The following is a 26,796-nucleotide window of genomic DNA, read 5'->3' on the forward strand; positions in this document are numbered from 1 at the left end:
CACTGCGGCCTAGTGCACGCACCTCAGGGCAGGGCCCAGCCTGAGAGCTGGGCAAGGGGTTCCTTCCCCCACCTTATCTGCCAGCACACACAGCCCTTCCTCTGGCTCTCTGTGGGGTATGAGCTCTGCTAGCATCAGGAAATGGTGGGGGCTGCATGAGTGTACAAGTGACGGATGAGGTGGGCCTGGCTCCCCAGAGTGCTGCATGCAGTCCTATGAACAGGATACAAGGAACAAAAAAGGAATGGGCAATCATTATTCCCCAAGCAGCCAACCTTAAGTAATCACCTAGGAACAGGATATGAATAGAAGCTTCATGGGATTTGTTTCGTAGCTAAATTGAGAAAAATAATTACTTGGTTTTCATATAGAAATTGTAAACAACAACAAAGAAATATCAGGGTTGAGCTGCTGCTGCCTTGTCCCTTGCCTGCTGGGCTCCTAGAAGCACCCATCCTGGGGTGCAGCTGCCCTGGTGCGGAACGAGAGCGGTCCATACCTGGCACACATTATTCTCCCGGTGGCCAGGCAGAGTGACAAAGGATGACATGGGGCGACATGGGGCGACATGGGGTGACATGGGGTGACATGGGGTGACATGGGGCGACATGGGGTGACATGGGGTGACATGGGGTGACACGGAGACGTATCATCTTGATAGCTTCTTGAAAGGTGAGGAAATTAATTAGTCCTGTTGAAACTGGGAAAACACAGAGAGGAAACTGCACTTATGTGTCAGTTTCTTTGAAATATCAGTTCAGACTGGCAAAGAACCACACTGCATTCTGTGAAAAACAATGGTTTAAGCATGGCAAAAATGTGTTCCAGGTTGAGTGAAGGACATATGAAATGCTCGCTAGAAGAGCAGACACAACAATTTGGGTGATTCTGCATCTCCTTACACAACCTGTTCCAGCAAAAGACTTCAACAAATACTTAATCTTACTGGCTTTAGCATAATTTAAGCCTTTCTTTACAAGCTTGATTCTCAGATCTCAAGAGGGAGCATGGACATATAAGAAACGTGTCAAGAAAAGAGGGCTCGTGAGGTTCACCCTCCATCTCCATGATGGATTCCAATATGACAAGGGGTGACATGGGGATACACGGGGTGACACAGGGTGATACAAGGTGACATGGAGTGATGCAGGGTGATGGGTCCTGCCTCACCACAGCTGCATGAACCCTTTCCTTCATCAGGCTCCTTGCCTGCTGCTGGCACCTACAGACTGTCAAAGAATGGACAAGACTTTTTCTTCCCTGTGCCCAGGGCTTTGTTTGTGCTGGGACTTGATGCTTATTTTCTCTGTCTGGAACTCAGTAGAGGGAATCCCACCCCTTTATCCACGCAGCAGCCTGCAGCCTTTCACCAAGGGCTGGGCTGGAAACGCAGCCCAGATCTACCCCTGGCTCAACACAAGTGCTCCAGCCACTGGGCTCTGGTGGGGTGCAGGGGGTGACAGTCTTGGACTTTTTTGCCTGTCAGAAGGGCATAAGGAAAACAAAGAAAATGCTGTCTTCAGAATTAGCAGCTTCCACCAGAAGTATTTCTTTGGGGTATCTAAGTTGCAGCTGTACATTACTGTAAGTAGGAGAGAAAAGTTAAAACTATAAAAGAGCACAAGCAAAATGCAGACCGCACAGAGAAAGAAATCTTTGGTATCTTTGGTATCATCAACACGATTAAAATTACAAATGGAAAAAGTCAGTGAGGTAGCCTCTTTGGTTCTCACTAGAAATAGAAAGGTTTTTTCTTTTTTTTCTTTTTTTTCCTTTTTTTTCTTTTTTCTCTTTTTTACACACACAGAAGTTCATTCTTGGAAGCAGCTAGGTTAAGGGTTTCTCTCTTTTTGCTTGGCATGGATTATTTTTCCCCCAGCTTAAGTTTTAAGAAGCCACAAAGTTCAGGCAAAGTATCTCAGTGTCTCTTTTTCCTGTTGTTTCTGAATGCACAGTTTTAGGTTGAATATTCATTGCTTGTCCTCAAAATTTGCTCTGTTTTTGGACAGGAAATAATCCGTAGTGCTTTAAAAGTAATTCAAGATAAAAAATTAAAAAAACAAAATTAAAAAAACAAAACTATACAAGGGCATCCTGGGATGATGATGAATAAGTTAAATAAATAAATTATATTATGAAGGCTTTGTGTGCCACAATAAAGGTACATCACGCTTTCTAATCAGATGAGATTAACTTAAATAATTTAAATTTTGATATTTAATGATTAAAATCAATTAAAAGAAGAATCTAAAAATAGACTCATGTTTTATGTAACTCATTATTTTCCTCCTGCCTGTAACAGAACTTGGCTGCTTTAGGAAACTACGCTAACTTTTAAGTGTATCTACTAATACAGGCTGGCATCTCTGATGCACTACAACAATAAAATGAATAAATAAGAACAATTAACCCAAATTCACAAATGGCTGAATTAAATAGTTACAAACAACTAACACGTGACCCTGATCCTGTTTTCAGGCAAAACTCCCACTGAACTTCAAAGATAAAATTAAAATAGGTACTGAATTTGGACTGAACAGATATTTCTATCTACTCTAAGACTTAATTAAATAAATTACATAATTGATGTAATATAATATAATATATTAGGTAAAACCTACAACTGTCAGGAAAAAAAATAAAACCATTTTAAGTTTTCCATTTAAAAAAATGAAAAAAAAATCCCCTTAATAAATGTAAAGGAGGCCAAGTATAAACTTTCTCCATGTCTTAAAAATCCGTAGGTATCATGACAAGCAAGAAAAGCATTGTTTGTTTGTTTGTTTTTCCAAAGCTAGCACCCTCTTTCCAATACCATGGCAATGCCACGTCTTGTTTTGGAAGAGGCTGTCCCTATTCCCTTATGCAGGATTGAGAGTAGTTTGCTGGTTGAGTCCTTCACAGGTCTTTGGATTTAGCTTTAGTTAAGAGAGATCCAGAATAAAGCTATTCAACCGAAGTAATCAAGCACATTCTTTGTTCCTTCACAGGTGATTTAACAGTATCCAAGGTTTCTTGAAAGTTGAATTCATCTTGGATGTGCCCATGATAGTAACTCCAAGCGCACGGCAAGGAAGATGCTGGGATACTGTCCGTAGATAATAGTCTCTCATATTAGAATAAATAAAAGGAACGAGTTACATTACACAGCTATACAGATTTATAAATATATGGTATATAAACACAACATATCTATTTGAGGTTTGTGTTTGTTTTAGTATGAACAGAATATAGTATATATTATGGTATATATATCAGTATACACGTATATATAGTAAATATATACTCTATATTTTGTTCATGTGTGTACATACAAATGTATCTACCCACAGTATATGCTATCGATACTCCTATTCTGAGTCAGCTGCTACATAGAAGCCTGCAGTAGTTGAAGGTGAAATGGAAGACATAACATAGGGCCATGAAAGAAGCAGGGATAAAAAATGCAGCAGTATTTTCAGATGAAAGTGAATTTTGACAAGTATGAAGGAAACATGGGCACTGTTATATTTGCAGTCACCGGGACAGAGAAGGCTCACATGCTCTGCTAACCAAATACTGTCGAATGGACAGTGGTGTCATCCTCAGTGCCACTCCATTACCTTAACTAAGTCATTTCCAGTATCAACATCTGAAGGATCAAGAATTTAAGCCATAAAATTGCATAACAAGGACTTCTGCAATTTGGGGAAAATTATTTCATTGAAGATACATTCTTTTATGAGAGCTATTAGATCTACGCTTTATCAGAGCTGTTGGATGAACTCTGAACAGACATAAAAAGACTTTTGCTCACAAACACCTGAGGTATGCTCCTCTTTGCCTCTGCATTGTGTGGGATGCAGGAGGCAAAGCTGACAGCCTGTGCGTGCACCTCACGGGAGGTGACCAACAGGTTCTTTTGTCTGTGGCAGGGACACCAATTGCACTCTCCTTTCTGGTTGGAAACACACTTTTCTGCCTTGTGACTGCAGTGAGGTAAGGGAAGGTAGGAAATGACGTTCTGTCTTTTTACCTATGGTGTGTCCATTCTTTGTGGAGTTACAAAGGCATTATGGAATGGAATGAGAAAAGTAACCCCCAAAGACAGCACTGTGTAACACTGCTATGAAATGCAGTAGAACACTTTCACAATGAGAAGTTTCCCTTGAGGTCAGTGCGAGGCTCAGAATGTGTATGTAGAGCCCCTTGGATGTGAGTAAAGGTGAACGTGGAATACAACCACAGCATCTCAGCACCCAGCGGTGCACAGCACCCAGACCCGAACTGTTTGTTTCAGCTTCACACCACGGATGATTAGGAGGCTCCTTGGATCAGGTTGTAACCATGTCTGATCAGCCTGGGAAATCCACGTTTGAAGTAGTTTTGATTTCCAGAGCTGGGATGTGTTACCAGCTTGGTTGCTGTGAGGATCCTGAACTGACTTTTCAGAAAACCCTCCTGTCCTGGGCGCACAAGGCTTTTAAATTTTGAATTAATTTATTTATATATTTTTAAATGTAAACTGTGGACAATTGCTGTTGTAGCTTTGCACAGAAGTTAAAAAGAAGCTTTCATTTAAAGGCTGGGATGGAGCAGAATGATACACGGGGCATTGCTCTGCACCCAAATTTGGATCTAGGACTGCATGTCCCGATTTGGATCACTGTGCCTTTAACCAAGGAACAGAACACATCTGAACAAATTACCAAATTGCCATGTGAACTGCTGAAACCTCAGTTACAGATCAGATCAAATTCTGATCATAGTGAGCCGGGCTGTAATGGTGCTCAGTACTTAAAAGCAAATAATTTGGTACATACACTGCAAGTTTTATCCCTGGGTGTGAGAAAGAGAGTATAGGCTATTCAACTGGTTTCACATACAGAAGATCTAAACAAACAAGAGACCTGATAGAACAAGCAATATCCAACTGAAACATCATTCATACATCCCAGTTTAGTATCCCAACATCTTACACTTGGAGTCCGTGCAACTCCTGGAGAGATTCCACGTGGGGTAGACACAGGAAAAACATAAATGAACTCACCCATTTTGTTGCTCAAAGAAACAGAATTGATTACCTTTCCACAGATCAATGGTGCTATATGCATCTTAGTCGTGCAAGAAGAGATAATGAACTGAAATAACAGTTGTGAGAATCCTCATCTTTGGTATTGTAGCTGTTGAGGTTTTGGTTGCCCTGTTCCTTGTTCTTTTGGAAAAAAACTGCATAGGCACAAATTAAAGACAATCTTCAACTTTAAGATGACTGAGTTGTCAAATGAAGCAGCAATCATACCGGCTTTACTTTGTTCTTGTTCTTGTCAACCCTTTCTTTGAAAACTGCTTCCTAAAATGTCCCACATATCTGTCAAAACACAGTGTGTCACTTGTTTGCTTCCTGACGTGCTTCCTTGGTTGTTGTTGTTTTTTTTTGGGTTGGTTTTTTTTTTTTTTGGGGGGGGGGGTTGGTTTTTTTTTTTGGTTTTTTTTTTTTTCTTCTTTTATTCATTAAATGGAACAGTTTGTTGCAGAAGAAGTAGGTGCAGAAAACGTTTCTTTGGTTTCGATTAAGTAGTACATAAAAAAAGTCTCAAGTGTCTCTAACGAAGCATTACAGCGTTTGGCTTGCTTTCACAGGGGCCATTCACTGGTAAGGACGCACTCGGAGTGGCCGCGCCGCTCGGGACTTTGCGCACGTGTTTTGGTCAGCGTTGGCTTTTCTGGTGCAGCAAATGACCATGAGAGATTTCATTTGTGAGGCTTTCTGATCTCAAAAACAACGACCACGCTAACGATGGTAAAAAGAAAAAGGCGAGTTACAAATATCTTTGGCTTGCAGTAATCCTGTCTCTTTGGTGTGCTGCGTACTCATCAGGTTTGACAAAATGGTGGACGGAAAAAACTTAAAGCGTGATGGATTTTGATGGCATTTTTAAGTTGTATGCGGCACATCTAAAACGGTCAATGACATCTGAAGGGCTTTTTTGTGGGTTTAGGTTTGTTGTTGTTTTTTCCTGCTTGAAAGTACCATTAAATTCCCATCAGGATTTTGAAAAAGAAAAAGAACAAAAAAGCGTCGAGTGCTAAATATGCTTCAATAACAACGAGACTACAAAGGAGAAAACAGATTCCTGGTAACTGAAAAGGAATTCTTCATAATGACCTAAAAAAACCTAGATCTTTCAAAATTTTGTGTTTGTATGTACTGTAGCAGTTAAATTGACCTCCTGAGTGTGCATCTGCATCATGTACAAACACAGAATTTGTGACAAACTGCAAACTGTGCTTGAGACTTGTGTAGTCATGTACTTTTTCACTATCAACTTTGTAAATTAGAATGCCTTTCAAAATAACGGCTGTAGTGAGTCCAGAATCATATCTATTTCTATAGCTATTGTCTTTGTGCTTGACACTTTGAGCTCAAGTGAACTGATTTTTTTTCTGGTCCAAGATCAAGCTATACTCACTGATTGAACAAAAGAAATAAAAAAGAAAAAAAAAAGAAGAAAAAAAAAAAAAAGAAAAACATAGATTTGATCTTTTGTTCCCCTAGAACACTCAACAAAACCATGCCTGAGATTCAAAAACAGGTTCTCGGCCTCCTTGGCGTCTCAGTGTCAGCCTTGTGCTCCGTTCCGGCGCGGAACTTGCCTCACCAACGGCTCTTCCTTCAGACCTGCTTCGCCTGTCCTGAGCGTAGTGTTACAGAAAAAGAGGTTACTTCTTCACTTGCGCCTTCTCAACTGACTAAAAGCCGTACAGTGTCCTCTCCTTGCAGCCAGGCCAGGACGATCCAGGAGGATTGTGCTTTCAAGTCACCAGTGAAGGGCCCCACCGCGCCCGCGCCGCTTGGCGGCTCGCGTGGTCATGCTTTGGTACAGGTGCTGGGGGCTGAGGAGGAGCCCCCAGTGCTCAGGTCATCCTGCCACTTCTCCAGGCTGCGCCGCCGGGCGTTCATGAAGAAGTTGCTGACGGTGGTGAGCTCCAGGCCCAGCTGCTGGGAGATGGTGATCTGCATTTCTTTGGACGGGCGCTTGTTCTCCTTGAAGATGGCAAAAAGCGTTCGGCGCTGGAGGTCAGTGAAAACCAGCCGGGATTTCTTCTGGGAGTTGTTCCTTTCTTTGTTCGGTTCCTGCTCTTTACGTTTGCATGCTTGGGAAAGGAAGGGGTGGGAGACAGAGAGAAAGAGAAGGTCAGCATGCAGCCACCAGAGCAGCCCTAACCCACACCGAGGGAACTGGGCGCATCCCACAGCCGTCCAGCACCACACCAAGGGAAGGATCAGCTCTGCAGTGCTTCGCATGTGCCACAGCACATAACACCTCCCAGCTGCTATTCCTTAAGGAACCTGCACGGCCACCATTCCATAATGCATACCGCCAGGGTAATTGCTATGACACACCCACGTGCAGAGAGTACTACTGGAAGCTGTTGTCAGTGCATTCAGAATGAATATTTTGCCCACATTTGGGGACTGTTGGTGCTTTCTTGGCTCTGCCTTTTCAATGCCTACTCACATAAAATAACACCAAAGTTAGAACCTCAGGTCCATGCAGAAGCAGGAGCCACCCCACTCCTGGGGGGGCTGCCCGCTCCTGGGAATCACACACTGCCACTGTGGGACCACGATGAGCATGATCATGCACCCCATTCCATTGCGGCTAAACAGTGGAGCCTCAAACAGAGATTATTCCATTTTACACAGAGCTTGGAAGCATTGCTGAAACCAGCACTACGCACCTGACTGCCTCACTAGTAACACCTTGTTCTGTTTCCCCACCTTCCGAAGGCTTTAGCTCCAGCCTTGCCCACATCCTTTGCATTTCTTTGGATGTGCTCTTGTTCCCTGTTTCTCCCTGTCCACAGTCTCCTCCTGGTGGTCCCCAGCAGAGCCCATCCTGAGGGCACCAGTCCTGAGGTGCTCATCTGAGGGTCCCCATTTTGGGATGACCATTCCCAGGTGCCCATCCTGGGGTATCTGTCCTGGCTGTCTCATTCCTTTGTTCCCCAGGTGCCCATCTTGGGGTGCCCATTCTGGGGTGCCCATTCCCAGTTGCCTGTCTTGGGATGCCCATCCCTGGACAAAAGCTGCAGCCAGCCAGGAGCAGCCACACCATCCCCCATTCAACAGACAGGCACTCACTGTGCCAAGCAATGCTAATGGGTCTCAGAAAAAATCGGTATTAATAGCTGATCCGTATTTATTAGCACAGGGAGAACATCAAGTGCTGAAACCAATACCACTGCCACGGCACATCCAGATTTAAAAATAGACTGATAAGGCTGTCTACGCAAAGCAGCAAGATAAAAAAAAATCCATATGTTGACATGATTAGGTAATGTGCTGGGACACAACGAGGAGAGTGAGTTGGGAAGTGGGCAGACTTTTAAGCAGCCATATTAAATAAATTTGCAGCTCCAATGTGTGAAATGAAAAGAGTAATGTTCAGACTCCGAAAACATCTGCAATTAACCTGAAATAAGGACTGCACCCATCGCCGTGTGCCTGGGCATTGTGCTGCAGTGAGCCTGGCTGCACTGGACACTTATGGGCTATGCTGACCACAGAACCAGAGAATCACAATGAGGTGGGAAAAGACCTCAAGGATCATCAAGTCCAAACCCCAACCCATCCCTACCACAGCTTCTGCTTCTCCTGCCCCTATGTTCCTCTGCACCCCTAAGCTCCCAAATAACACTGATAATGTTTTACTGAGCTGAAAAAGCAGCCTGTAGCAAGGATGGCTGCAAACCTCCATGCTCATTTCACCAAGCCTTTGTCTGGAGCTCTGTGTGCAGGCGGGTGGTGAGTGCCCACCCTTGTGCTTCAGACCCTAAGCTGTTCCGGGACACGAGGAGGATCCCAGTGTTTCCTAACATCACTAATTTATGTCCAGAGATACTCTGCATATTACAGTTATTGGTATCTCATAATAAATAATGCAAGGGATGTGCTTTTCAATGCATTCTGTAAATACTTTCCTTGAACTGCTAAGTTTGCTCTTGAAAAGGAACCATAAAGGCAAATGTTTTTCCTTGACATGCATTTATCAGAAGAGAAAAACGGAGTGAGCACTCTAATAAAATAAAGTTATCAGCCAGGAAACCTGCCTGCAGAAAGAGAAACATTTTAATCATGGAAGGAAGGGAAGCAGCCATCTTGATTCTAAGAGCAATTTGATTTATTAATTGTAGTTCATACTGAATATATTTCATGGAAGAGTGTAGATAATTAACAGTAATTGTAAGCCATAGCTGTGAAAAAAGGAGACTCATTCCGTTTGTGCACATGAGGCTAACAATGCTTTATACAGAAACAATACGAGAAGAGCCCTGAAACAGACTCTTTAATGTCTTATTTAATTTTTACTTAGGGGAAAATCTCCTGATTCCAAAGGCATTAACAAAGGCACAGTGACACAAGATCCCACAGCTGCACTGGACTGCACAGAGGGACACCCCATCCTCGATCAGTGAAGTATTGCCCTGCAGTGAAACAAAGGGAGTGTTAAAAAATGCTGCTTCAGAACAGTGAGGTGGGGACACTCACATAGCAGGGCATTGCTTAGAAACCCAAAATCCAAGCAACCAGAGCAGGGTGCTGGGTGTGTAGCCAGGGGAGGCACCAGGAGATAACTGAAATGCACATGAGATCCCTCAGGTCTCAGTGCTAAGTAAGATTCCCTGAAGACAAATTTTTATATGTTAAACTTTAAATACACAGGGTATTTTGCTGGCTTTTGATCAGGTATGTTTGCAAGCCTGAGATCAAGCACGTGCAGGAATATTTTGTTAGATCCAAGAGATAAGGAGAGCAGAGCAGTCAGCCATGGCTCTTTGTTAGCAGCCACAGCAGCAATGTCACCCACCTCTGTCCTGCTCCCAGCCTGCTGGGGTGCCCTGTTTCTCTGCCGAGATACCCAATTCCTCTCCTGGATTCTGAACTGAGCAATATATGCTACATATTTTGTCTTTAAGCTTCTTTATTTTTCTTTTCAGCAAGTGGGTCTTGGGATTTACTTTGGAGCTGCATTCTGCATTTGATACGTAATGCAAGACGAACATTCTGCTTATTAGCCAGAGAAGCAACAAGCTTGTTGCAATGGCTGGCACTCCTTTTACAATAATACCCCAGGACCTGTGCTCACAGCTCAGAAACATTTGTGATGATGATGAACCAACAGCAAGAACTTTTATAGCCCGTTTGGAATTCTTTGCTGCGTTATTTTTCACAATAACCCCTTGGCTTTTAGAGGTCATTTGCACAGTAGAAGAGCAGAACAGTGCTGTGAGGCTCACACATCAAAAGCCCACAGGCACAGCTCGTGCTCTGATAGCTGCTCTGTGGCTGCACACAGCAGGATTCATAGAAGCATCACTGCTGGTTATTCCCACACCTCCATTGGCCAGAAATTGGGACATAGCTTACCATTCCGGCAAATATAAATAAAAAAAAATTGTTATGGCAACCAATCATACTTGGTAGAGGGAACTGCAAAATGACACTTGTTCAGCAGTAGTCTCCTTCTGGCTTTGCTGTGCCCCAGTAACAATGCTCCTACCCACAGCCATGCCTGGGAGCCACAGGCCCACAGCACCAGTGCGGAGCACCACAGAGGCCAAAGCCATTGCCAGAAGGTACTGATGGTTCCCTACGCAAATAGCCTCATGAGTGAGGGATGACAGAGCCATGCAAGCAGAGAAATGCCACCCGACCATGGCAGGAAAGCAGAACATGCAAACCCATCTGCATGAAAACAAGTAGGGATTTTTTCACTTAGATTAATGAGCATTGTGCTTCTTGGGAGCATTGCACTTTCCAGATTAAGCTCAATTTTCTTCTGAGTATTGTTACTCTGATTCTACTGATAGTTCCCCTGTAACAATATTCCTACGTTCTGCAACAATAACTCTTATTTTCCATTTTTGCCCCCAGAAGAAAGGAACCCAGCCAGCCTATGCATTATGAATAGCAATAAATCCTGGCAAATACTTGGAAGCACTGCAGTTGAGAAGCCTTTTCTTTAAAACTTCAGTTTATAAAGACTGAAGTATTGTGAAATTTAACTCTAGTCATTAAAAATGAATATATAGCAACTGCTAGCAAATGGCAGCGGCTTCTCCAGTGCCATTACCACTGCTGAGTAAAGCTGCCAGAAAGGTGAGATTTATGTGTCCATCCCCTCCACCCGAGAGCTGCAGCTGAGAGCAGGCACCAAGGGGCCAGATCCTCCTGGGGCTTCAAACTTGGGGCACCACGTTCCTGGGGACACGGGAAGCAGGGCAGGGAAATGCCAGGGGATTTTGTGTCCCATGGAATGTGCAGCGCAAGTCCTGCTTCTGCCCCTGACAAAATCCCAACTAAAACCTGGCCATGTGCTCGGGGATCTCTGGTTTAAGAATCACAGAACCATGAAGGCTGGAAAAGACCTCCAAGATCCCCAACACACCTCACCATGCCCACCAACCTTGTCCCTAAGTGCCACAACCCCACAATTCTGGAACACCCCTAGGGACAGCGACCCCACCATCTCCATGGGCAGAAGTGCTACTGCAGCACTGCTCTTAGGAGAAGGAGTTGTTCCTAACATACAACCTGATCCTCCCCTGGCATAACTTAAGGCAATTTCCTCTCATCCTATAAACCAAGCAGGCAAGAAGGTTTGAACCAAAAATGCTGGAGGACAATGCAGAATATGATATTTTTTCAGGGCTGTATTTTATGGCCTACAATCATTGAAAAGAGACACACTTTGTCTTCAACAGCCCCAAATCTGGTTCCTTGTAGTTTCTGAAGGTAACCCACACCCTCAGATATTCCCCATCTTTATGATGCCTTTACATCATTATAGCAGCAACAGCGACGTAGGAGCTGTGAAACCAATCAGCAAATGTTAAGAAGGACCCAAGTAAAGAGCAATATTATCTAAATCCACAGCAAGTCATTTCTCTCTATTGCCTGCAAAGACAAGCCACGGTTATTGATCTCCCGTATGCTGTTTCAGATGGGTGTAGCACCAAGTCAACCAAACCAAGTTATCTGTATGGTGGAACTAAAAATGTTTCTCAATTTGATTTCAGAGAGAACTCGATGTGAAGGAAATTTAATTATGCTAGTTAAGCTGAACACAATGAAATGACCATCAAAACATTTTCAAAAGGTTTAAAATGTTTTCTTTCAATACGATTCACTTAAAGCAACCTCTTCTATATCTGCGTTACTATGATCTCTTAAAAACTAGGCCTCAAAAATCAATTTGATTACCTCTCTGAATTAAGTATGCACAAATGAAAGCAATTGAGATCAATACAAATTAGGTTAAGTACTCCACTGTGTACAAAATCATTATGTAACAAGAAACAATTTGAATGAAGATGCAAATAATCACATTGTGAGGGTGTGCAGCCAGCGCTCCTTTATCTGCTCCTTCCCATCTGCCACATACACGTGCTAAACCCGCCTGATTTCTTTCATCTGTGAGCACCCTCTGAAGGCACGCATCGGCAGGAGCAGGCAATGCACACAAACAGCAGCACAGCACAAGGCGTTAATCCTGTTCTTCCAGATGAGAGCAGCCTCTTCTTGCTCACCAAACAGCTTCCTGAAAGGGCAAGGTGCTCACCTGGCACAGATGCAGGGATTCCTGCAGCGCCCTGGGAGCAGCTCCACTGCCATCTATTTCCTGCTGGGACTGTTTTTCTGGCTCTCACCCTAATCCTTCTCTCTTAGCTCTTCCACTGGATGAACACCTTCCTATATCTAAGACTTGGATCCTTCAGCTCTTTGGGAAGAAAGGATGGATGGATTTGGAGACTTTGTTCTTTTATGTTCCTTTCTGGCATGTAGCAGGTCTTGAGCTATTTGTGTCAGATCTGCTGGATAGCTGAAACTGGGCCGTAAATCCCACAGGGCAGGGACTGTTTCCTCTGTGCAACACTGCAACACCAGTCTTAGCGTGGGATCTCTGACAAGGGCCTCTAAGTACTATTGTAATATACTTCCATCATTAATACAGAATAATAAATAATTGATGGGATAGACCAATTTATTGCACTCTGGGGCAAGAAGGAGTGGAGCTCAGAGAGCATGCAGCACACTTTAAATGCACGGTGTGTCAGCAGGTGGCTGTGAGCTGCAGTCGAGCAGCTGTGGGCTGCCTGTTTGGGGCTGGGGCACCGGGATTCCAAAATCAGATTTTCTATGGACACAAATCTCCATGGTCTTCTTTGAAGTCGAACTGACCTCTGGTGGTCTGCTGCTTCAGAGATGACTGTGAGCCCTCCTCAGGCCAGGAATTTACACACCCTCATGCCCCATGAGACACTGACCCAGCCCAGTCTGTGGCTTCATCTCAGCACTGGAGCCTTTGGGATCTTCCCTGATCCCACAGGCTCTTGCTTTCCCATCAGGGGTACAAGTGTTCTGCTAAATTCCAAGACATGTGGCTGAGAGGCTCCAACAGAGCAAGGGCTTTAATCACAGAATCATAAAATCAAGGAATCATAGAATGATTAAGATTGGAAAAGACATCTAAGGCACGTCCAACCACAGCCCATCCCTACCATGCCCACTGACCATGTCCCCAGGTGCTACGTCTCCATGGTTCTGGAACACCCTTAGGGATGGTGACTGCACCATCTCCCTGGGCAGCCTATGCCAGTGCAATGCTTCTCTTTTGGAGAAGAAATTGTTCCTTATATCCACTCTGAGCCTCTCCTGATGCGACTTAAGGTCATCACCTCTCATCCTATCACCTGGGAGAAGAGGCTGACTCCCACCTCGCTACAGTATTTCAGGGAGTTGCAGAGTGATGAGGTTTCCCCGAGCCTCCTCTTCTCCACAATGGACAATCCCAGTTCCCACAGCCACTTTGAATAATACTTGTGTTCCAGATCCTTCACAGCTTCATAGCCTTTCTCTGGACACACTCCAGAGTCTCAATATCTTTCTTTCAGCGAGAACACAGAACTCAAAAGTGTGGCCTCACCAGGGCCAAGTGCAGAAGGACAGCCCCAAAGGCAGAGCCATCCTTTCCTCACAGAATCACAAAATGGTTTGGGTGAAAGGGACCTCAAAGACCATCTAGTTCCAACCCCCTGCTGTAGGCAGGAACACCTCTCACCGGATGGGGTTGCTCAAAGCCCCATCCAGCCTGGCCTTGAGTGTTTGCAGGAAGGAGGCATCCACAGCCTTACTGGGCAACCTGTTGCAGTGTGTTACCACTCTCACCGTAAATAATTTCTTCTTAATAGAATCATAGAATTATTCAGGTTGGAAAAGACCTTGAAGACCATCAAATCCAACCACAGCATAACCATAGTACCCTATATTTATATAATATCTGCTCTAAATCTACAGTCTTCCAGTTTAAAGCCATTTGTCCTTTGTCCCCTTGTCCTGTCACTACATGCCCTTATAAAAGGTCCCTCCCCAGATTTTCTGCAGGTCTCCTTCACTGTGCCCTTTGCACCTCACTAGACACAAGAGAAGCACTGCTGCACTGCGTCCACATGCATTGGTGGCAATCAGAGCACCAAATGCACAGCAAGATACTTGAAGCAAGGAAAAAAATAAAACAACAACTAATCTGGGCCTGCTTTTCCCAGTGTGCTTCACCAAGAACTCTATAATTAACAGCAAAGCAAGTGTGAAAAAGAAGCAGTGAGGCACCTTGAGCAGAAAACACCAGGAATCTGCAGTGTAAGGAAGTGAGTGGGTCTGAGAACTTAGAGGGTTGAACTATGTCATCTTCATTCTTTCCTTTGTATTATTTCAGATGGTTCCCACTGAGGTATGTGGCATGATGCACATCTACTATTTTAACTCAGTGGGTTCCGTTGTGAGGGAATGGATGGATCTGAGCTCTTGCTCTGTGATTCCTAACCAGTTTGTTTGCAAACTGGCTCATGACAGAAAACAGGTAGTAACAGATCTTAATTGTCACAAATGGCTGTGCAACAGGGTGCAATGATGAAGAACCCAAAAGGAAAGGAGCAAAACTCCACAGATTTCTGTGGGATAGCAAGGTCTGAGTTGCCCTCCTGGCTATCTGAGTTTTTCTTGCGTTCTAGAAAATGACTGCTTAGTACAAAATGAAAGAGCAGGCCTTGGAGGTACAAGGTTCGTCTGCATGAAGCTTGGGTTCCAGAGGTTCACTAAGCCACAGCTCCCCAGGAGCAGTGTGCCCTGGATAGCATCACAAAGCCACGAGGTAATGTCCAGCATGGGGCCAAGGGACATGGGAGACACAGCACCCAGAAGGTCTGGCATGGTGGAGGGAAAACCTGGCACTACAGTGCCCGGACGAATGGGGAAGCTTTGGGAGCTCACACCAAATCCACAGGGCTGCCCAGTACCAGTATCACATATGTTGTAAGGGACAGAAGAGGGAGGCTGTCCATGGGGTGAAAACAGCATGGGGAGGGCAGCAGGGCTGTCCCTGGACACAAGAGCAAGTAGGCACTAAAGAAACAGAGGAGAGCTGCATGTCGAGGAGGGGTATCACTCCCAGGGAGCTTCTTCATGCTCCTCCTTTCCCTCTTTGGATGTGCGCTGCCTGCCAAAGCTTAATGCCTCGGCACAGACCTGTGTTTCTAAATGGCCATTACTACAAGATGAGATCTGCTGGAAAATCACCGCTACTCATAAATATGTTCCCTGCTTACTTAGAGATATTTTGGTCCCAGAGACAATTTGCGTTTTGGGAAACTGCCAGCCTCTCTTGCTTGTCTAATAATTCCTCTGTGAAGCGTTTAGCAGTGGTTTGATCCCCTCTTCCTCACAATGGAGCAGTTTGAGTGTATAGTTCAGCAAACGCAAACAACCCCAAAACACCCCAACTTCTTTTTGATTGAGTTTCTGTCTACAATCAGTGAGTTGTCCTGCTGATCTGATCACCAAACCCACTTGAGATTAGTCTGTTTTGTATGATTTCTGTGTACAAATGTTCTCTATAAATCAGAAAGCATTTTATGCAAAAGTCTGCAAGATTGATAGGACTGGATACAAAATCCTTTACCCTGGAAAAAAAAAAGATGTCTTATTGGTCCCGTTGGACATTATGTTTTCTCTGCATATCCACCTTTAAAAAGTATGGTGGGGCTTTTTGTAGAGGAGTCAGGAGCCATGACAGCAATCTTAAATGCAAACAGATCGCTACCAAAAGAAAGGAAGTATTTTTTTTCCTTCTTTCTTTCTTTCCGTTTTTTTTTTTTTTTTTTTTTTTTTTTCCCCCTCTGTCTAGTGGGGATAAGATGAGAAGTAAAGGATTTAAAAGACAAAAAGGGAGATTAAGGCTAGTCATTAAGGATTTTTGTACCTGCAAGCTCTGGGAGAGATTGCCTAGGTAGCCAGAAAATCCCCATCACTGACAATTCCTGAGGAATGGGGCAGACTGGTGGCACTGCAAGACCTTTTCCTGCTTTCCCTGTCAGATTAATGCTCCACAATCCTGCAGAGCTCGGCTTCCAATCCAAAGATTGCTTTGTAAGGGATGAGAAAGCCCCTTGCAATGGATAGATGGCAGGAACATTCCGTGCAGAAATTCCGTGCAGAAAAAAAGAAGTGCAAGGTTTGAGTAAAAATGCCACTACAAAGAGCAAGGAAAGAACGATGTGAAGTTATTGGGAAATAATCCTTCAGCCAAATATTTTCTCTCCTTTACAGTTCCTTGCCACAAACAAATTCTGTTGTTTTTTAAATGTAGAAAAATATTTGAGGGTTGTTGGTTTGTTGGTTTTGTTCTTGTTGTTGGTTGGTTGTTTGTTTGTTTTACCCAGGTGAAGGGGAGATAAGAACAGAATATTAGGTGGGAAAAAAAGAAGTAATGCTGAAAAAAATTTAAAAATAGTGAAGAACAGAAATTAGAAGATCTCAGAGTAACATATCTTCGCAGACAAATAGTTTCTTACTAAAATAGTAGAGTGAAAAAGAGATAGAAACGTACTTAATGACGAAAGTGGTCAGATTTTTCTTTGTCAGCTGACCAAGAGGATGACAAAAACTTCCTGGTTAACAAAAACAGCATTCAAATGTCTGCAGAGCATTTAGTGTCTGCTGAAATAACGAGGAACAAAAAGACACGGCGGGATGTTATTTCACAAAGTTGGGACTTGAGAGATATGACTTACCACTCAGCTTCACGATTTACTGAGCAGATTGTTCAGACACTACTGAACAGCACAAGAAACTGAAGAAACTACTAACATTTCAAGTCACTAAACACCTTTCAAATGGTCTTTACAAGCCTGTATGTTCATTTCAATGCTAAGAAACAGCAGTACGTATACAAAACAGGTTTGATACAGGTGCTATTACGTGTTAGTTGTAGTTACATCTACAGACTACCAAATTAGTCTCAAAATTCAGTGGAAGGAAATCCATGTGTAGAACGGAGGGCAGACGGGCAGCAGCGCTCATTCTGCCTGCAGGCAGCGCGCCCCGCTTGCAGCACCACGGACAGCGCCCGCGAGCGCCGTGTCTGTGCTGCTGCTGTCCGTGGTGCTGAAGGAGCGTTGCGGCCGCTGCGCACACGGGGACACGGGAAGGGACACGGAGACACGCGCGGGGACACTCAGGGAGATGTGGGACCCGAGTCGGCTGATATCGCTTCCAGAACCTCCTGCCGCCACGTAACCGAGGGAACATGAGCACGGCAAGGTCAGCTGATGAATCACCCATGGTGTTTCGGTACAAAACCGTGCAATCATCAATAACGTGATTCAGCAAGCAGATGTAAACAAGTGGAGAACGCGCTCTGCTGATCGGGCCGGCACCACGATGAGCACAGTTCAGTGAGAAGTGGCCGACAGGGGCTCCTTACCCAGCATTCAGAGCCTGCATGAGCGTGATAACACGCAGAAGGATATGGCACGAGAGTTATTTTAATCACATTCTTCCTGTGTTTACCTACCACGGATTTGGTGATAATATGGCACAGTTGAGCACTTTGTAGGCAACGCAAGCATGAGGACGTGGCTCCGCATCCAATTAACCTGAACCACAGTTGAACTCTGCCCTTCGAACCCCCCGTGCTGATAAATGCATTGACTCACCTGGTGATCATTAATATTTTTTATCCTGGCAGAAATGCAGAGACTGCCCTACCCAGGACGGAGCAAACAAAGATTTCATGGGGACGTTTCCGTGTGGGCAGGCAGTTCAGAGAGAAGGCTGGGGACCATGAGGGCCTCCATGGGGCCGCAGGAGAACTGTGGGGCAGTGGGACACATCCTTCCCATGCCCTCTTCTCCTCAAGGTTCCCAGCCTTGGTGCTCACTCAGATCACGGGTGAAAGCCACTGGCTGCCTTGGCTGCAGCCATGTAAACAAGCATATAGCAGGCAGGAAGGTGAACCTATAAAGAGGGGCTTTCATGATGTGGCTTCTGTGGAGGGAGTGGGGGATGAGGGTCAGATCAATGGGACTTATGTGAAAGGTTTTGCCACCCTGTATAGGTTCTTTTCTCCTGGCAGCCCTGCCTCCTGTTGGGTCAAGGGCCAGGGGCGAAGCCGCAGCCTCAGCAGAAGGGCTTGTCCAAATTCATGGCAGTCCCCAGAAACGCTCTCCCTATTTCACCTCCCAGGACTCGGCAAAGGCACATGGTGCTCCCTGGGTTTCCGAGTGGGGTCTCAGTTCTAATGTCTCTTCACCAAAACCAGCTCTGCTCTGCCTTGGGCACAGCTTCCACTGACCCCATCTCCAGGCTTTGGAGCCCTATAAAAATAATCTCCCCTGGGAGAGGGGTTTCTTCTCGTAGGATGGAACATTTGGGTCCATTACAAGAAAAACTTACAGGAAGAGCACGGAGCGGGTGGGTTGCTGACTCTACCTCCCCTCCAGCTAGTAGGGGTTTCAGCAAGCAAGGAAAGGGAAAGGAAATACTGAGGTAACGAGGCTGCATATTCACACGCGGTAATAAAAATCGATTTCCCAAAGGGGCCAGTAATTTACACAGGTCTTTCTCCTACCCGAGGCCGTGAAGGCTCCCGCTGGCCGGGCAGCCGCTGGTCGCGCGTCGGCCGCACGGAGCGGAGGCCGGGAGCGGTGTTAGAAGGAGCCAGGAGCAGAGCAAGCAGCTTTTTTCAGCACCCGCGTTTCAAAGCGAAACAGAGCAATCTGAAACGCAGTCTGACGGAGCCGAAGTCCCGGCGGTGGTAACGGAACCAGAACCAGAACCGGACACGGCTGCATCTGGTCGACACAGCCCGAAGCAAAAACGGGTTCAGGGGTATTTTACCGCCCTTCCTATACACGAGCAGGCTCAAATCTCGAGCCCCAGCCCCAAGGAGCGCAGAGGCGGCGGTGCGGGGGAGCCTTGTTGGCCCGGCAGGACAAGGCAATGCCGGCCGCTCCCCGCGCACAGCGGGCTCCTGGCGCTCACAGTTACCGCTCCGTGCCGGGCCCGGGGCAGCCCCGGAACGGCAGGACGGAGTTAGACGGTGTCGAAGGCAGGCGGGGTGCGGGGAAAGCCGAACAGCAGTAGTGTTGTTGGAAGCAAGCCGGCTCAGGTTCCAGATCAATGAACGCTGGGTCCACGCGTTTATGTTGCCAGCGTGAATGCTCTTTTAATCTTCTAAACATCATCTGCATCGATTTCCCTCCTCGTACGCGTTTGTTTGGGAAGGCGACGCGGCCGCGTACGCCGGGCCCCGCGCCGAAGGGCCCCCCCCGTGCTGCGGCGGGGGCGGCCGGGGCCTCGCGGTGCGGGCTCAGGGCTCGGAGTGCTCCGAAGCCCCGAGCTGCATTCACCCGCCGCCCATGAACGGGCCAAGATTCGTCTCCCGTCGCTTCGGGACCGATTGAAATGAAAGAGCGGCGGAGTCACCGCAACAAACAGCTCCGCAGCCTCCCCGCAGCTGCCCCGGCCCCGCAGAACAATGGAGCGCTGCGGCGCGGACAGCCCGCGCCAGGGGGCGCCCGGCCGCGGGACAATGCGGGGCGAGCGCGGAACAATGCGGAGCCTCCGCGCCCGGCTGCGGGACAATGCGGGGACGGCAGCGTCCGGAGCCGCCGGCCGCTCTGCAGGGCCCGAACCGGGGGGCGGCATCGGGAACGGCCGGCGGGGGAGGCGAGGGAGGGAGGGAGGGAGCGGGGCTGCCCCCCGAACGCTTCGGAGAAGCGCCCCGAGCCGGGGCAGCGCCGCGGTGTCCGGGGTTGGGAGCCTACCTGCGAGCCTTAAGGCTGACATCCTCTGGAACTCCGGCTCCTGCAGCCACTTCCACATCCTCCGGAAGGTCTCCCTGCCGGATTTCAGTTTACTCCAAGGCTTAGGGTTCCGTAGCAAGTCCGAGAGGGTGCCCTGAGAGCGGCACAGCACCCGCTGGGCGAAGATGGCCTGGGGGATGCTGTAGCGCTTCAGCTCCGCCGTGATCCTCTGGGCCACCTCCTTCGTGTTGATCTCCTCCAGCTGCTGCGCGGGGGCGGCGGCGGGCGGGCGGTCGCGGGCGGCGGGCAGAGCATGGGGCGGCGGGGCAGGGGGGTGCTGCCCGTTGAGGTGCGGCAGCGGGGCCGGGGCCGCCGGCAGCCCCCGCGGCAGGTGCGGCACGGCCTCGAAGCCGGCCCCCAGCATCTTGTCGTGGGCCGGGGGCGGGGGCGGCCCGTAGCCGTGCAGGCCCTGCTGAGCGCCGTGCAGGGGGGCCAGCCCCGCGCCCAGCGGGGACAGGCTCTGCCCCACGGCCGGCACCTCCTTGTACGGCCCGTAGAGGTTGTTGACGGCCGGCAGCCCGCGCTCGTCCCGCATCAGCGCGAAGCCGCCGCCGACGTTGCCCGGCAGGCGCTGGTGGTGGTGGTGGTGGTGGTGGTGGTGCGGGTGCGGGTGGTGGAACTTGTCGGACACGGCGGAGATGGGCGGCAGCGGCTGCAGCGGCGTCAGCGTGGTGTAGGTGCCGCTCATGCCCATGCCGGGCGGCGAGGGCTCGCAGGGCACGCTCATGGCGTGGTGCAGCGGCACCGACAGCTCGGCTCGGAACTCGGCGCCGTCCAGCAGCGGGGCCATGCCCGGCACCATGGCCGCACGGCCCCCGCCGCCGCCTCCGCCGCCTCCCGCTCCGCCGGGCAGCTCCTGCGTTGGCGGCACCCGCAGCGCCGCCCCGCCTCGGCCGCCGTGGTGCGGGCCGGGGCTGCCCAGCAGCTCGGGCTCATGCAGGCTGCCCAGAGGCTCCAGCGCCAGCTCGGGGTTCATGGCGCACGCTGCGGGCTCGGCGCCGAGGCATCGGTAGGCGCCGCGGCCGCTCCTCATTCGTGCCGCTGCTCATCCGGACGGCGCCGCGCTGCGCTGCCAGCCCCGGCCGCAGGGCCCCGGGCAGCGCCCGCTCAGCCGGGCCCCATCCGGCCCCGCGCCATGTCCGCCCCGCGCCGCGCCGCAACGACCCGTCTGACCAACGGCAGCGCGCCGCACCGCGACCAACAGCGCCATGGCCGCGCCCGCGGGGCGGGGACGGCGCGACTGACGGGCGGCTCCGCCAATGGGAGGCGGGGACGGGGGAGGGCGGGCGCGGGCGGCCAATGGCGGAGAAGGAGGCGGGGATTCGGTGCTGCCCTTAAAGGAGCCGCCGGGCCTTTGTAGCGCCCCGGCGACGGACACGCCTCCGCCGCCGGGTGCGGAGCTCGGAGCAGCTCTGGGGTTCGGAGCAGCTCTGGGGTTCGGAGCAGCTCTGGGGTTCGGAGCAGCCCTGGGTTCGGAGCAGCCCTGGGTTCGCGAGCAGCCCCAGGTTCGGCAGGTCTGGGTTCGGGGCAGCTCTTGGGTTTCGGGGCAGCTCGGGTTCGGAGCAGCTTCTGGCTTCGGAGCAGTCTGGGGTTTCGGAGCAGCTCTGGGTTCGGAGCAGCTCTGGGTTCGGGGCAGCTCTTGTTCGGAGCAAGCTCTGGGTTCGGAGCAGCTCCTGGGTTCGGGCAGCTCTGGGGTTCGGGGCAGCTCTGGGTCGGGGCACGCTCTGGGGTTCGGAGCAGCTCTGGTCGTTCGGGGCAGCTCGGGTTCGGGCAGCTCTGGGGTTCTGGAGCAGGCCCTGGGTTCGGAGCAGCCCTGGGTTCGGAGCAGCCCTGGGTTCGGGGCAGCTCTGGGTTCGGGGCAGCTCTGGGTTCGGGGCAGCTCTGGGTTCGGGGCAGCTCTGGGGTTCGGAGCAGCTCTGGGTTCGGAGCAGGCTTCTGGGGTTCGGGAGCAGCTCTGGGTTCGGGGCAGCTCTGTTCGGAGCAGTCTCGGGTTCGGGGCAGCTCTGGGGTTCGAGCAAGCTCTGGTTCGGGGCAGCTCTGGGTTCGGGGCAGCTCTGGGGTTCGGAGCAGCTCTGGGTTCGGAGCAGCTCTGGGTTCGGAGCAGCTTGGGCAGCGCTGCAGCTCCGGACCCTCGGACACAGCCACAAGGGCGGGCAGCGCGGAGCTGCTTTGGTAGGGCGGTGTGAACCGTCTCAAACGTGCTGCTCGCACCGGGACGGAGCCGGGGGTCCCTTTGGCAAAGCCCTTGGCCATGGTGTCCCCGTGCGATGCTCGGGGCAGGGCGGCACAGCCGGGCGCTGTTGCAGCTATCCGCTCGAGGCAGCGTTAGTTCTGCCTTTGCCCGAACCATCGATCCATGTGCCAGCCCCCCATGCACGCCCGCAGGTCCCGCATGGCCCCGCTGCCCCTGCCCGGCTCTGCAGAGCTGCGGGGCGGTCACAGCGCACAGCTCAGTGCTGGGGGAGCTGTGGGGATGGGGGCACACACTGCACAAACCTTTGCAGCGCTTGGATGGCTCCGTGCCCTCCTCTCTGCTGTCCCTGCAACCACTGACCCCACAACACAGATGTCCCTGTGCACCTCAGACAGCCCTGCTGGGGCTGGCAAGGAGCAGCAAGGCTGAGGCAGGTGGGCAGCGGGTGTCAGGACCTCAATGGCAGCAGGAGCCCCGGGGATGAGAGCCCATGGCATGGACTGGCAGCAGGAGCCACCTGCTACAGCCAGACCTCGGGATATCTGCACACACACTGGGCCAAGCTGAGCCATGCTGGGCTTCACCGTGCTGGTCTGAGCCGTGCCAGGCTGAGGTTTGCTGTGCCTTGCCATGCTGAGCTGTGCCATGCTGTGCCAGGGCACACAGCTGCTCCCAGTGCTGCGGTCCCTTCAGCTGCCCCTGCCCCCCTCGCTTCACTTTAATCAGTAACGTGGGAGATGGCAGCGCTGAGAGCCGCGTCCTTGCGTTTTATGTCAGCCTTATCTAGGGCTTTGATAACTGTCGCTGCTCTTGTGAAGGTCGCAGCCCCGCTTTTTCTGTTGGGCACCGTGAGAAGGTGCTGTCTCTTTGTAGGGATCGCTGAGTGCTGTGGAGAGCAGCACTGATGGGTAGAGGAAGGGAGGGGTCCGGGCATCCCTCTGCCTCGGGGGCACGCGGATACACTGTGTGAAATGCAGGAACACAGAAATGCAGGAAAACAGAAGTGCAGCTGGGGAATAAAATGGCTGAGTCCAGTCTAAAAGTGACTGCTTTGTGCTCTTCTGAGATAAGGCACTGCTCATTCCACACCTCCCTCCGGAGCTCTCAGAGTCTCTTTACAAGCTGGCTGCAAGTTGTAGCGCCTGCATTTCCTATAGATTTCCTCCATGGTTGCCAGCGGCCACTGATCTCCCACGCTGCCCTCCCACGTGTCTCTGGAGCTCACAGTGTTTTCCAAGCTGCTTTTCAGCACTGAGTTGGTATAACATCAACCTCCCTCCACAGCAGCCACCCCTGCTGCTGTTGGCCTATGGTGGAAAACAAAAAAGAAAGAAGAGAAAGAAAGCCCTGGCGTGAGGTGCCTTTGTTTGGGTCAAGTTATGCGTGAAATCTTTTTGTCCTTTCAGGGGAAGACAAAAGTTATGGTTGATTTTGGGAAGAGAGCAAGGGCAGCCCCCAGAGGAGGAGGTGCTGTGGTGAATGAGCAGAGAGGGGAGAGGGGGGCAGTGGGTTGGGAGCCAGCACCATGGATGTGCTGATGTCCTTTTCCTTTTCCGTCTCTTTCTCCTACTCCTCATTTTCCTTCTCCTTTCCCTTTTTTTCCTTTTTTTCCTTCTCCTTTTCCTTTTTCCCTTTCCTTTCCCTCTCACTTTCTCTTCTCCTTCCCCTTCCCTTTCCTCTTCCTCTTGTCCTTCCCTTTTCCCTTTCCCTCTCACAGAAGGCTGATGCTGAAAACATGTACTCCAGCCCCTGCCCAAGCTGTTTGTCACCAGCACAGTAAAAAAACCATTCTCTGCTCAAGTGGAGTTTGACGTGTTTCAGTCAGTGCTCACTGTCTCTTCCTCTGCCAGTGTGCACAGCGGTGTGGGGAGGGATGCACAGAGTGTGTTCTGCATTCTCAGCTGTATTGTATATGTATGTATATACAGTATATGTAGTACATACAGTGGCAAGTGTGGTGCCACTGTTCTAGCTCCCCAGGTTTACAAAAGTCTAATATGCTTCCTAACATACATGAAACAAAAAAAATGGACAAAATTGAACAAAAAAAAAATGAATGCCACTATTTTACCTGTCTGTGTATTGATCCTCTTTACTTTCAGAAGAGCCATTTGCATTCAGAAGCCACCATGCTACACTGGTATTGATTTGGGCATTCTCAGCCTCTAGTGGGATCTGTGCATGTGGGCATAGACATGTAACACCTCTGATCCAGTGGGAATCTTGAGGCTGGGGGGCTGCATATTGCTGTGTCACAGTTACAGGTGGGCATGTGTCACTGGATCCTGGGGGCTGCCCCAACAGTTGACTGAGCCCAAGGCTCCCACGTCCTTAAAATGAGGGTAACAGAACCAAACTAGTTGGTTCAGCATCTTGAGGTGATCTGAGTGTCTGCTTGTTGTGAGAACCGGTTGCTGTTACTCAGTTATTATTTGCTTGATTTGCTCGTGCATTTTGACTGGCTTTAGCATAATTTATTTGCTTCAAGTGCTGCAAATTTTAAAACAAACAAACAAAAAACATATGGACAGCACTGCTCTGTTTACCAAGGGGGTCAAGGATGTCCCCACCCAAGCACTGCATGTGGCATGGTGGTGGGCTTAAAACAGTGAGAGCAGGCCAAGGGTGGCACCCATAATTGTCACCTGCTTTTAAGCACATATTGCAAGTGTTTTCTTTTGGCATTTTGAAATTGCTCTCACAAGCCCTTCCTGCTTTGCCGAGGGCAGGGGGACGGCTCCAGTGACGCCAGCAGCTGTACAGTCAGTGATGCCAGCACAGTTGGACACTGCTCCAGGGGGGGACACCAAACAGGAGCTTGCCTTGCTGCATGCACTGCCTAGGAATTGAGTTTTGCTCTTAAGAAGCAGAACCAACCTTCTTTGTGGTTCTCCCAGAGAGGATTCCAGCCATCTAGCAGTGAAAAGCAAGCCTGATAATACAGAACTGGATTCACATAGAGTATTTCAGGGGGTTGTTTGGGAGGAATAAATGGATTTGAGGAAGATGAGTCCCATGCAAGCAAATATGAAAAGGGTTCAGGTCTGTGTCAGTTGATGAGTCCCACCAATAAAGCTCATGACCCCCAGGGAGCCTTCCTTGGACCTGGGGATACGGAGAGAGGGATTTCTCTTCAATCATCACTACACCAGGAACTGAGTAATGGAGAAGGACATCCCATGAGTGAGCCACCCTTGGAAGGGTTCCCTAATGCCAATCCACATCTGGAAAAATGCAGGAAGACAAGAGGGAATGAAGTGAGGTGGGGTCAGAGTTGGGCTGTTTGGATTCCTGCTGTGGAAGGGGTTGGAGATGGGGCACACAGGGGGGCAGCAGGGCTGGCCGCGGTGCAGCTGATGGCACACTTGGCTGCCAGGGCGGTGGTTAAAGATTAAAGCTGGCTCCAGTCTGCAATATTTATCTTGGGAGGAGGGGGGCACCCCACACTGTTTGGTTTGTGGGAAGTGTTGGGAAACGGTGACGCCGGTGCAATGAGAGCAGGCATGGCTGGCTGCCTGGGGTCAGCGAGGGTGGGAACACAACGGCAAGGGATGCTGCAGGGAGAAACCCAGCAGAGGGCTCCAGGCACAGCCCCTGCGAGCAAGGTGTGGGAACCAGCCTCCTCCATGAGCGCCTCGGGGACAAATGCACTGAGAAACTTGTGTGTTCAGAAGTCAGCCACAGGGAGCGTGTCAGCAGCGTGGACAGGAGATGATTTTCTGGTTAAATCACACCGAGCATTATAACCTGCAATACTTTCTTAAAGATTAGGAACAGACTCCTAACCTTGATCTGGAAACAACCACATAGAGCTCCCAGGACAATGAACCCTCCAGGACTGAAGTATGGTTAAGTGCTGCAGGAGGAAATACCTGAGTGAGGATCTGCATTGTATTTGCACTCTGTGGAAAGCTCTCAAGAACAATTTCTACATCAGAGCAAATAAAAAAGAACTGTCCCGAGCAAAGAGGTCACGAGGTGGGCAGTGCCTGTCAAGCCCAGTGTGGGTCGTGGCATCAATGGTGAGAAAAACTGTGGATGCAGTGGTTTGTATAGGTGGCATGAGTCGTGAGCAAATGTGTTTGAAACCAGACTGAACAAAGCAATGCAAAATGTGTTGTGGGACAGACACTGAGTTAGTTGTGATTAAGCAGATTACTAGTTTCTGTAGTTACACTTTTATGGAAAATTGCTGGGAACCAGATTGGAATTTTTTGGTATGCAGAGGAGCAATGAATTATCACTTTTTATAGGCAAGTTCTGAGTTTGGTAAGCCAAAAAATATCCCCTAGCAAATATTGCCAGACAATAAACGCTGACACCGTGGCTTGACTTGGTAGCTGTTTGGGTTCTAGTAGTGGTTAGAGGGAGAAGAATCCTGAACAGGAGGTGGTGGGGATGCTTCCAGCCGG

The 26,796-nt window shown here is 49.3% G+C and overlaps 2 protein-coding genes and 1 long non-coding RNA gene across 4 annotated transcripts; all 3 read right to left on the reverse strand.

Annotated features, from left to right (window-relative positions):
• Nucleotides 1–1,764: 1,764 nt before the first annotated feature.
• Nucleotides 1,765–21,338, reverse strand: ONECUT2 (one cut homeobox 2). Of its 2 annotated transcripts, none has more exons than XM_015848216.2 (2): nucleotides 20,152–21,338; nucleotides 1,765–7,137 (listed from the first exon to the last, which is right to left on the reverse strand). In XM_015848216.2, exons 1-2 carry the CDS (start codon nucleotides 21,221–21,223, stop codon nucleotides 6,851–6,853), a joined length of 1,359 nt encoding a protein of 452 aa, XP_015703702.1. In that variant the 5' UTR covers nucleotides 21,224–21,338; the 3' UTR covers nucleotides 1,765–6,850. The 2 variants fall into 2 exon arrangements, with proteins under 2 accessions (XP_015703702.1, XP_015703703.1); XM_015848217.2 differs by lacking the exon at nucleotides 1,765–7,137 and adding an exon at nucleotides 9,146–9,471.
• LOC107305709 lies at nucleotides 16,189–20,145 on the reverse strand. The gene is made up of 2 exons (XR_001551867.1): nucleotides 18,954–20,145; nucleotides 16,189–18,825 (listed from the first exon to the last, which is right to left on the reverse strand). It is a non-coding gene; the product is annotated as an uncharacterized LOC107305709 (long non-coding RNA).
• On the reverse strand, nucleotides 21,298–22,443 carry LOC116652470 (keratinocyte proline-rich protein-like). The gene has a single exon (XM_032441153.1). The coding sequence runs from the start codon at nucleotides 22,441–22,443 to the stop codon at nucleotides 21,298–21,300; it is 1,146 nt and encodes a 381-aa protein (XP_032297044.1).
• Between the last annotated feature and the right edge of the window lie 4,353 nt (nucleotides 22,444–26,796).

Source organism: Coturnix japonica, chromosome Z (assembly GCF_001577835.2).
Source record: "Coturnix japonica isolate 7356 chromosome Z, Coturnix japonica 2.1, whole genome shotgun sequence".
Classification (NCBI taxonomy): Eukaryota; Metazoa; Chordata; class Aves; order Galliformes; family Phasianidae; genus Coturnix; species Coturnix japonica.

Coding starts and splice junctions, on each gene's coding strand:
- ONECUT2 (XM_015848216.2), bottom strand. CDS start 21,223: ATGAGGAGCGGCCGCGGCGCCTACCGATGCCTCGGCGCCGAGCCCGCA. Junction 7,138..20,151: donor GTCAGCCTTAAGGCTCGCAG/GTAGGCTCCCAA, acceptor TCCTTTCCCAAG/CATGCAAACGTAAAGAGCAG.
- LOC116652470 (XM_032441153.1), bottom strand. CDS start 22,443: ATGGCCAAGGGCTTTGCCAAAGGGACCCCCGGCTCCGTCCCGGTGCGA.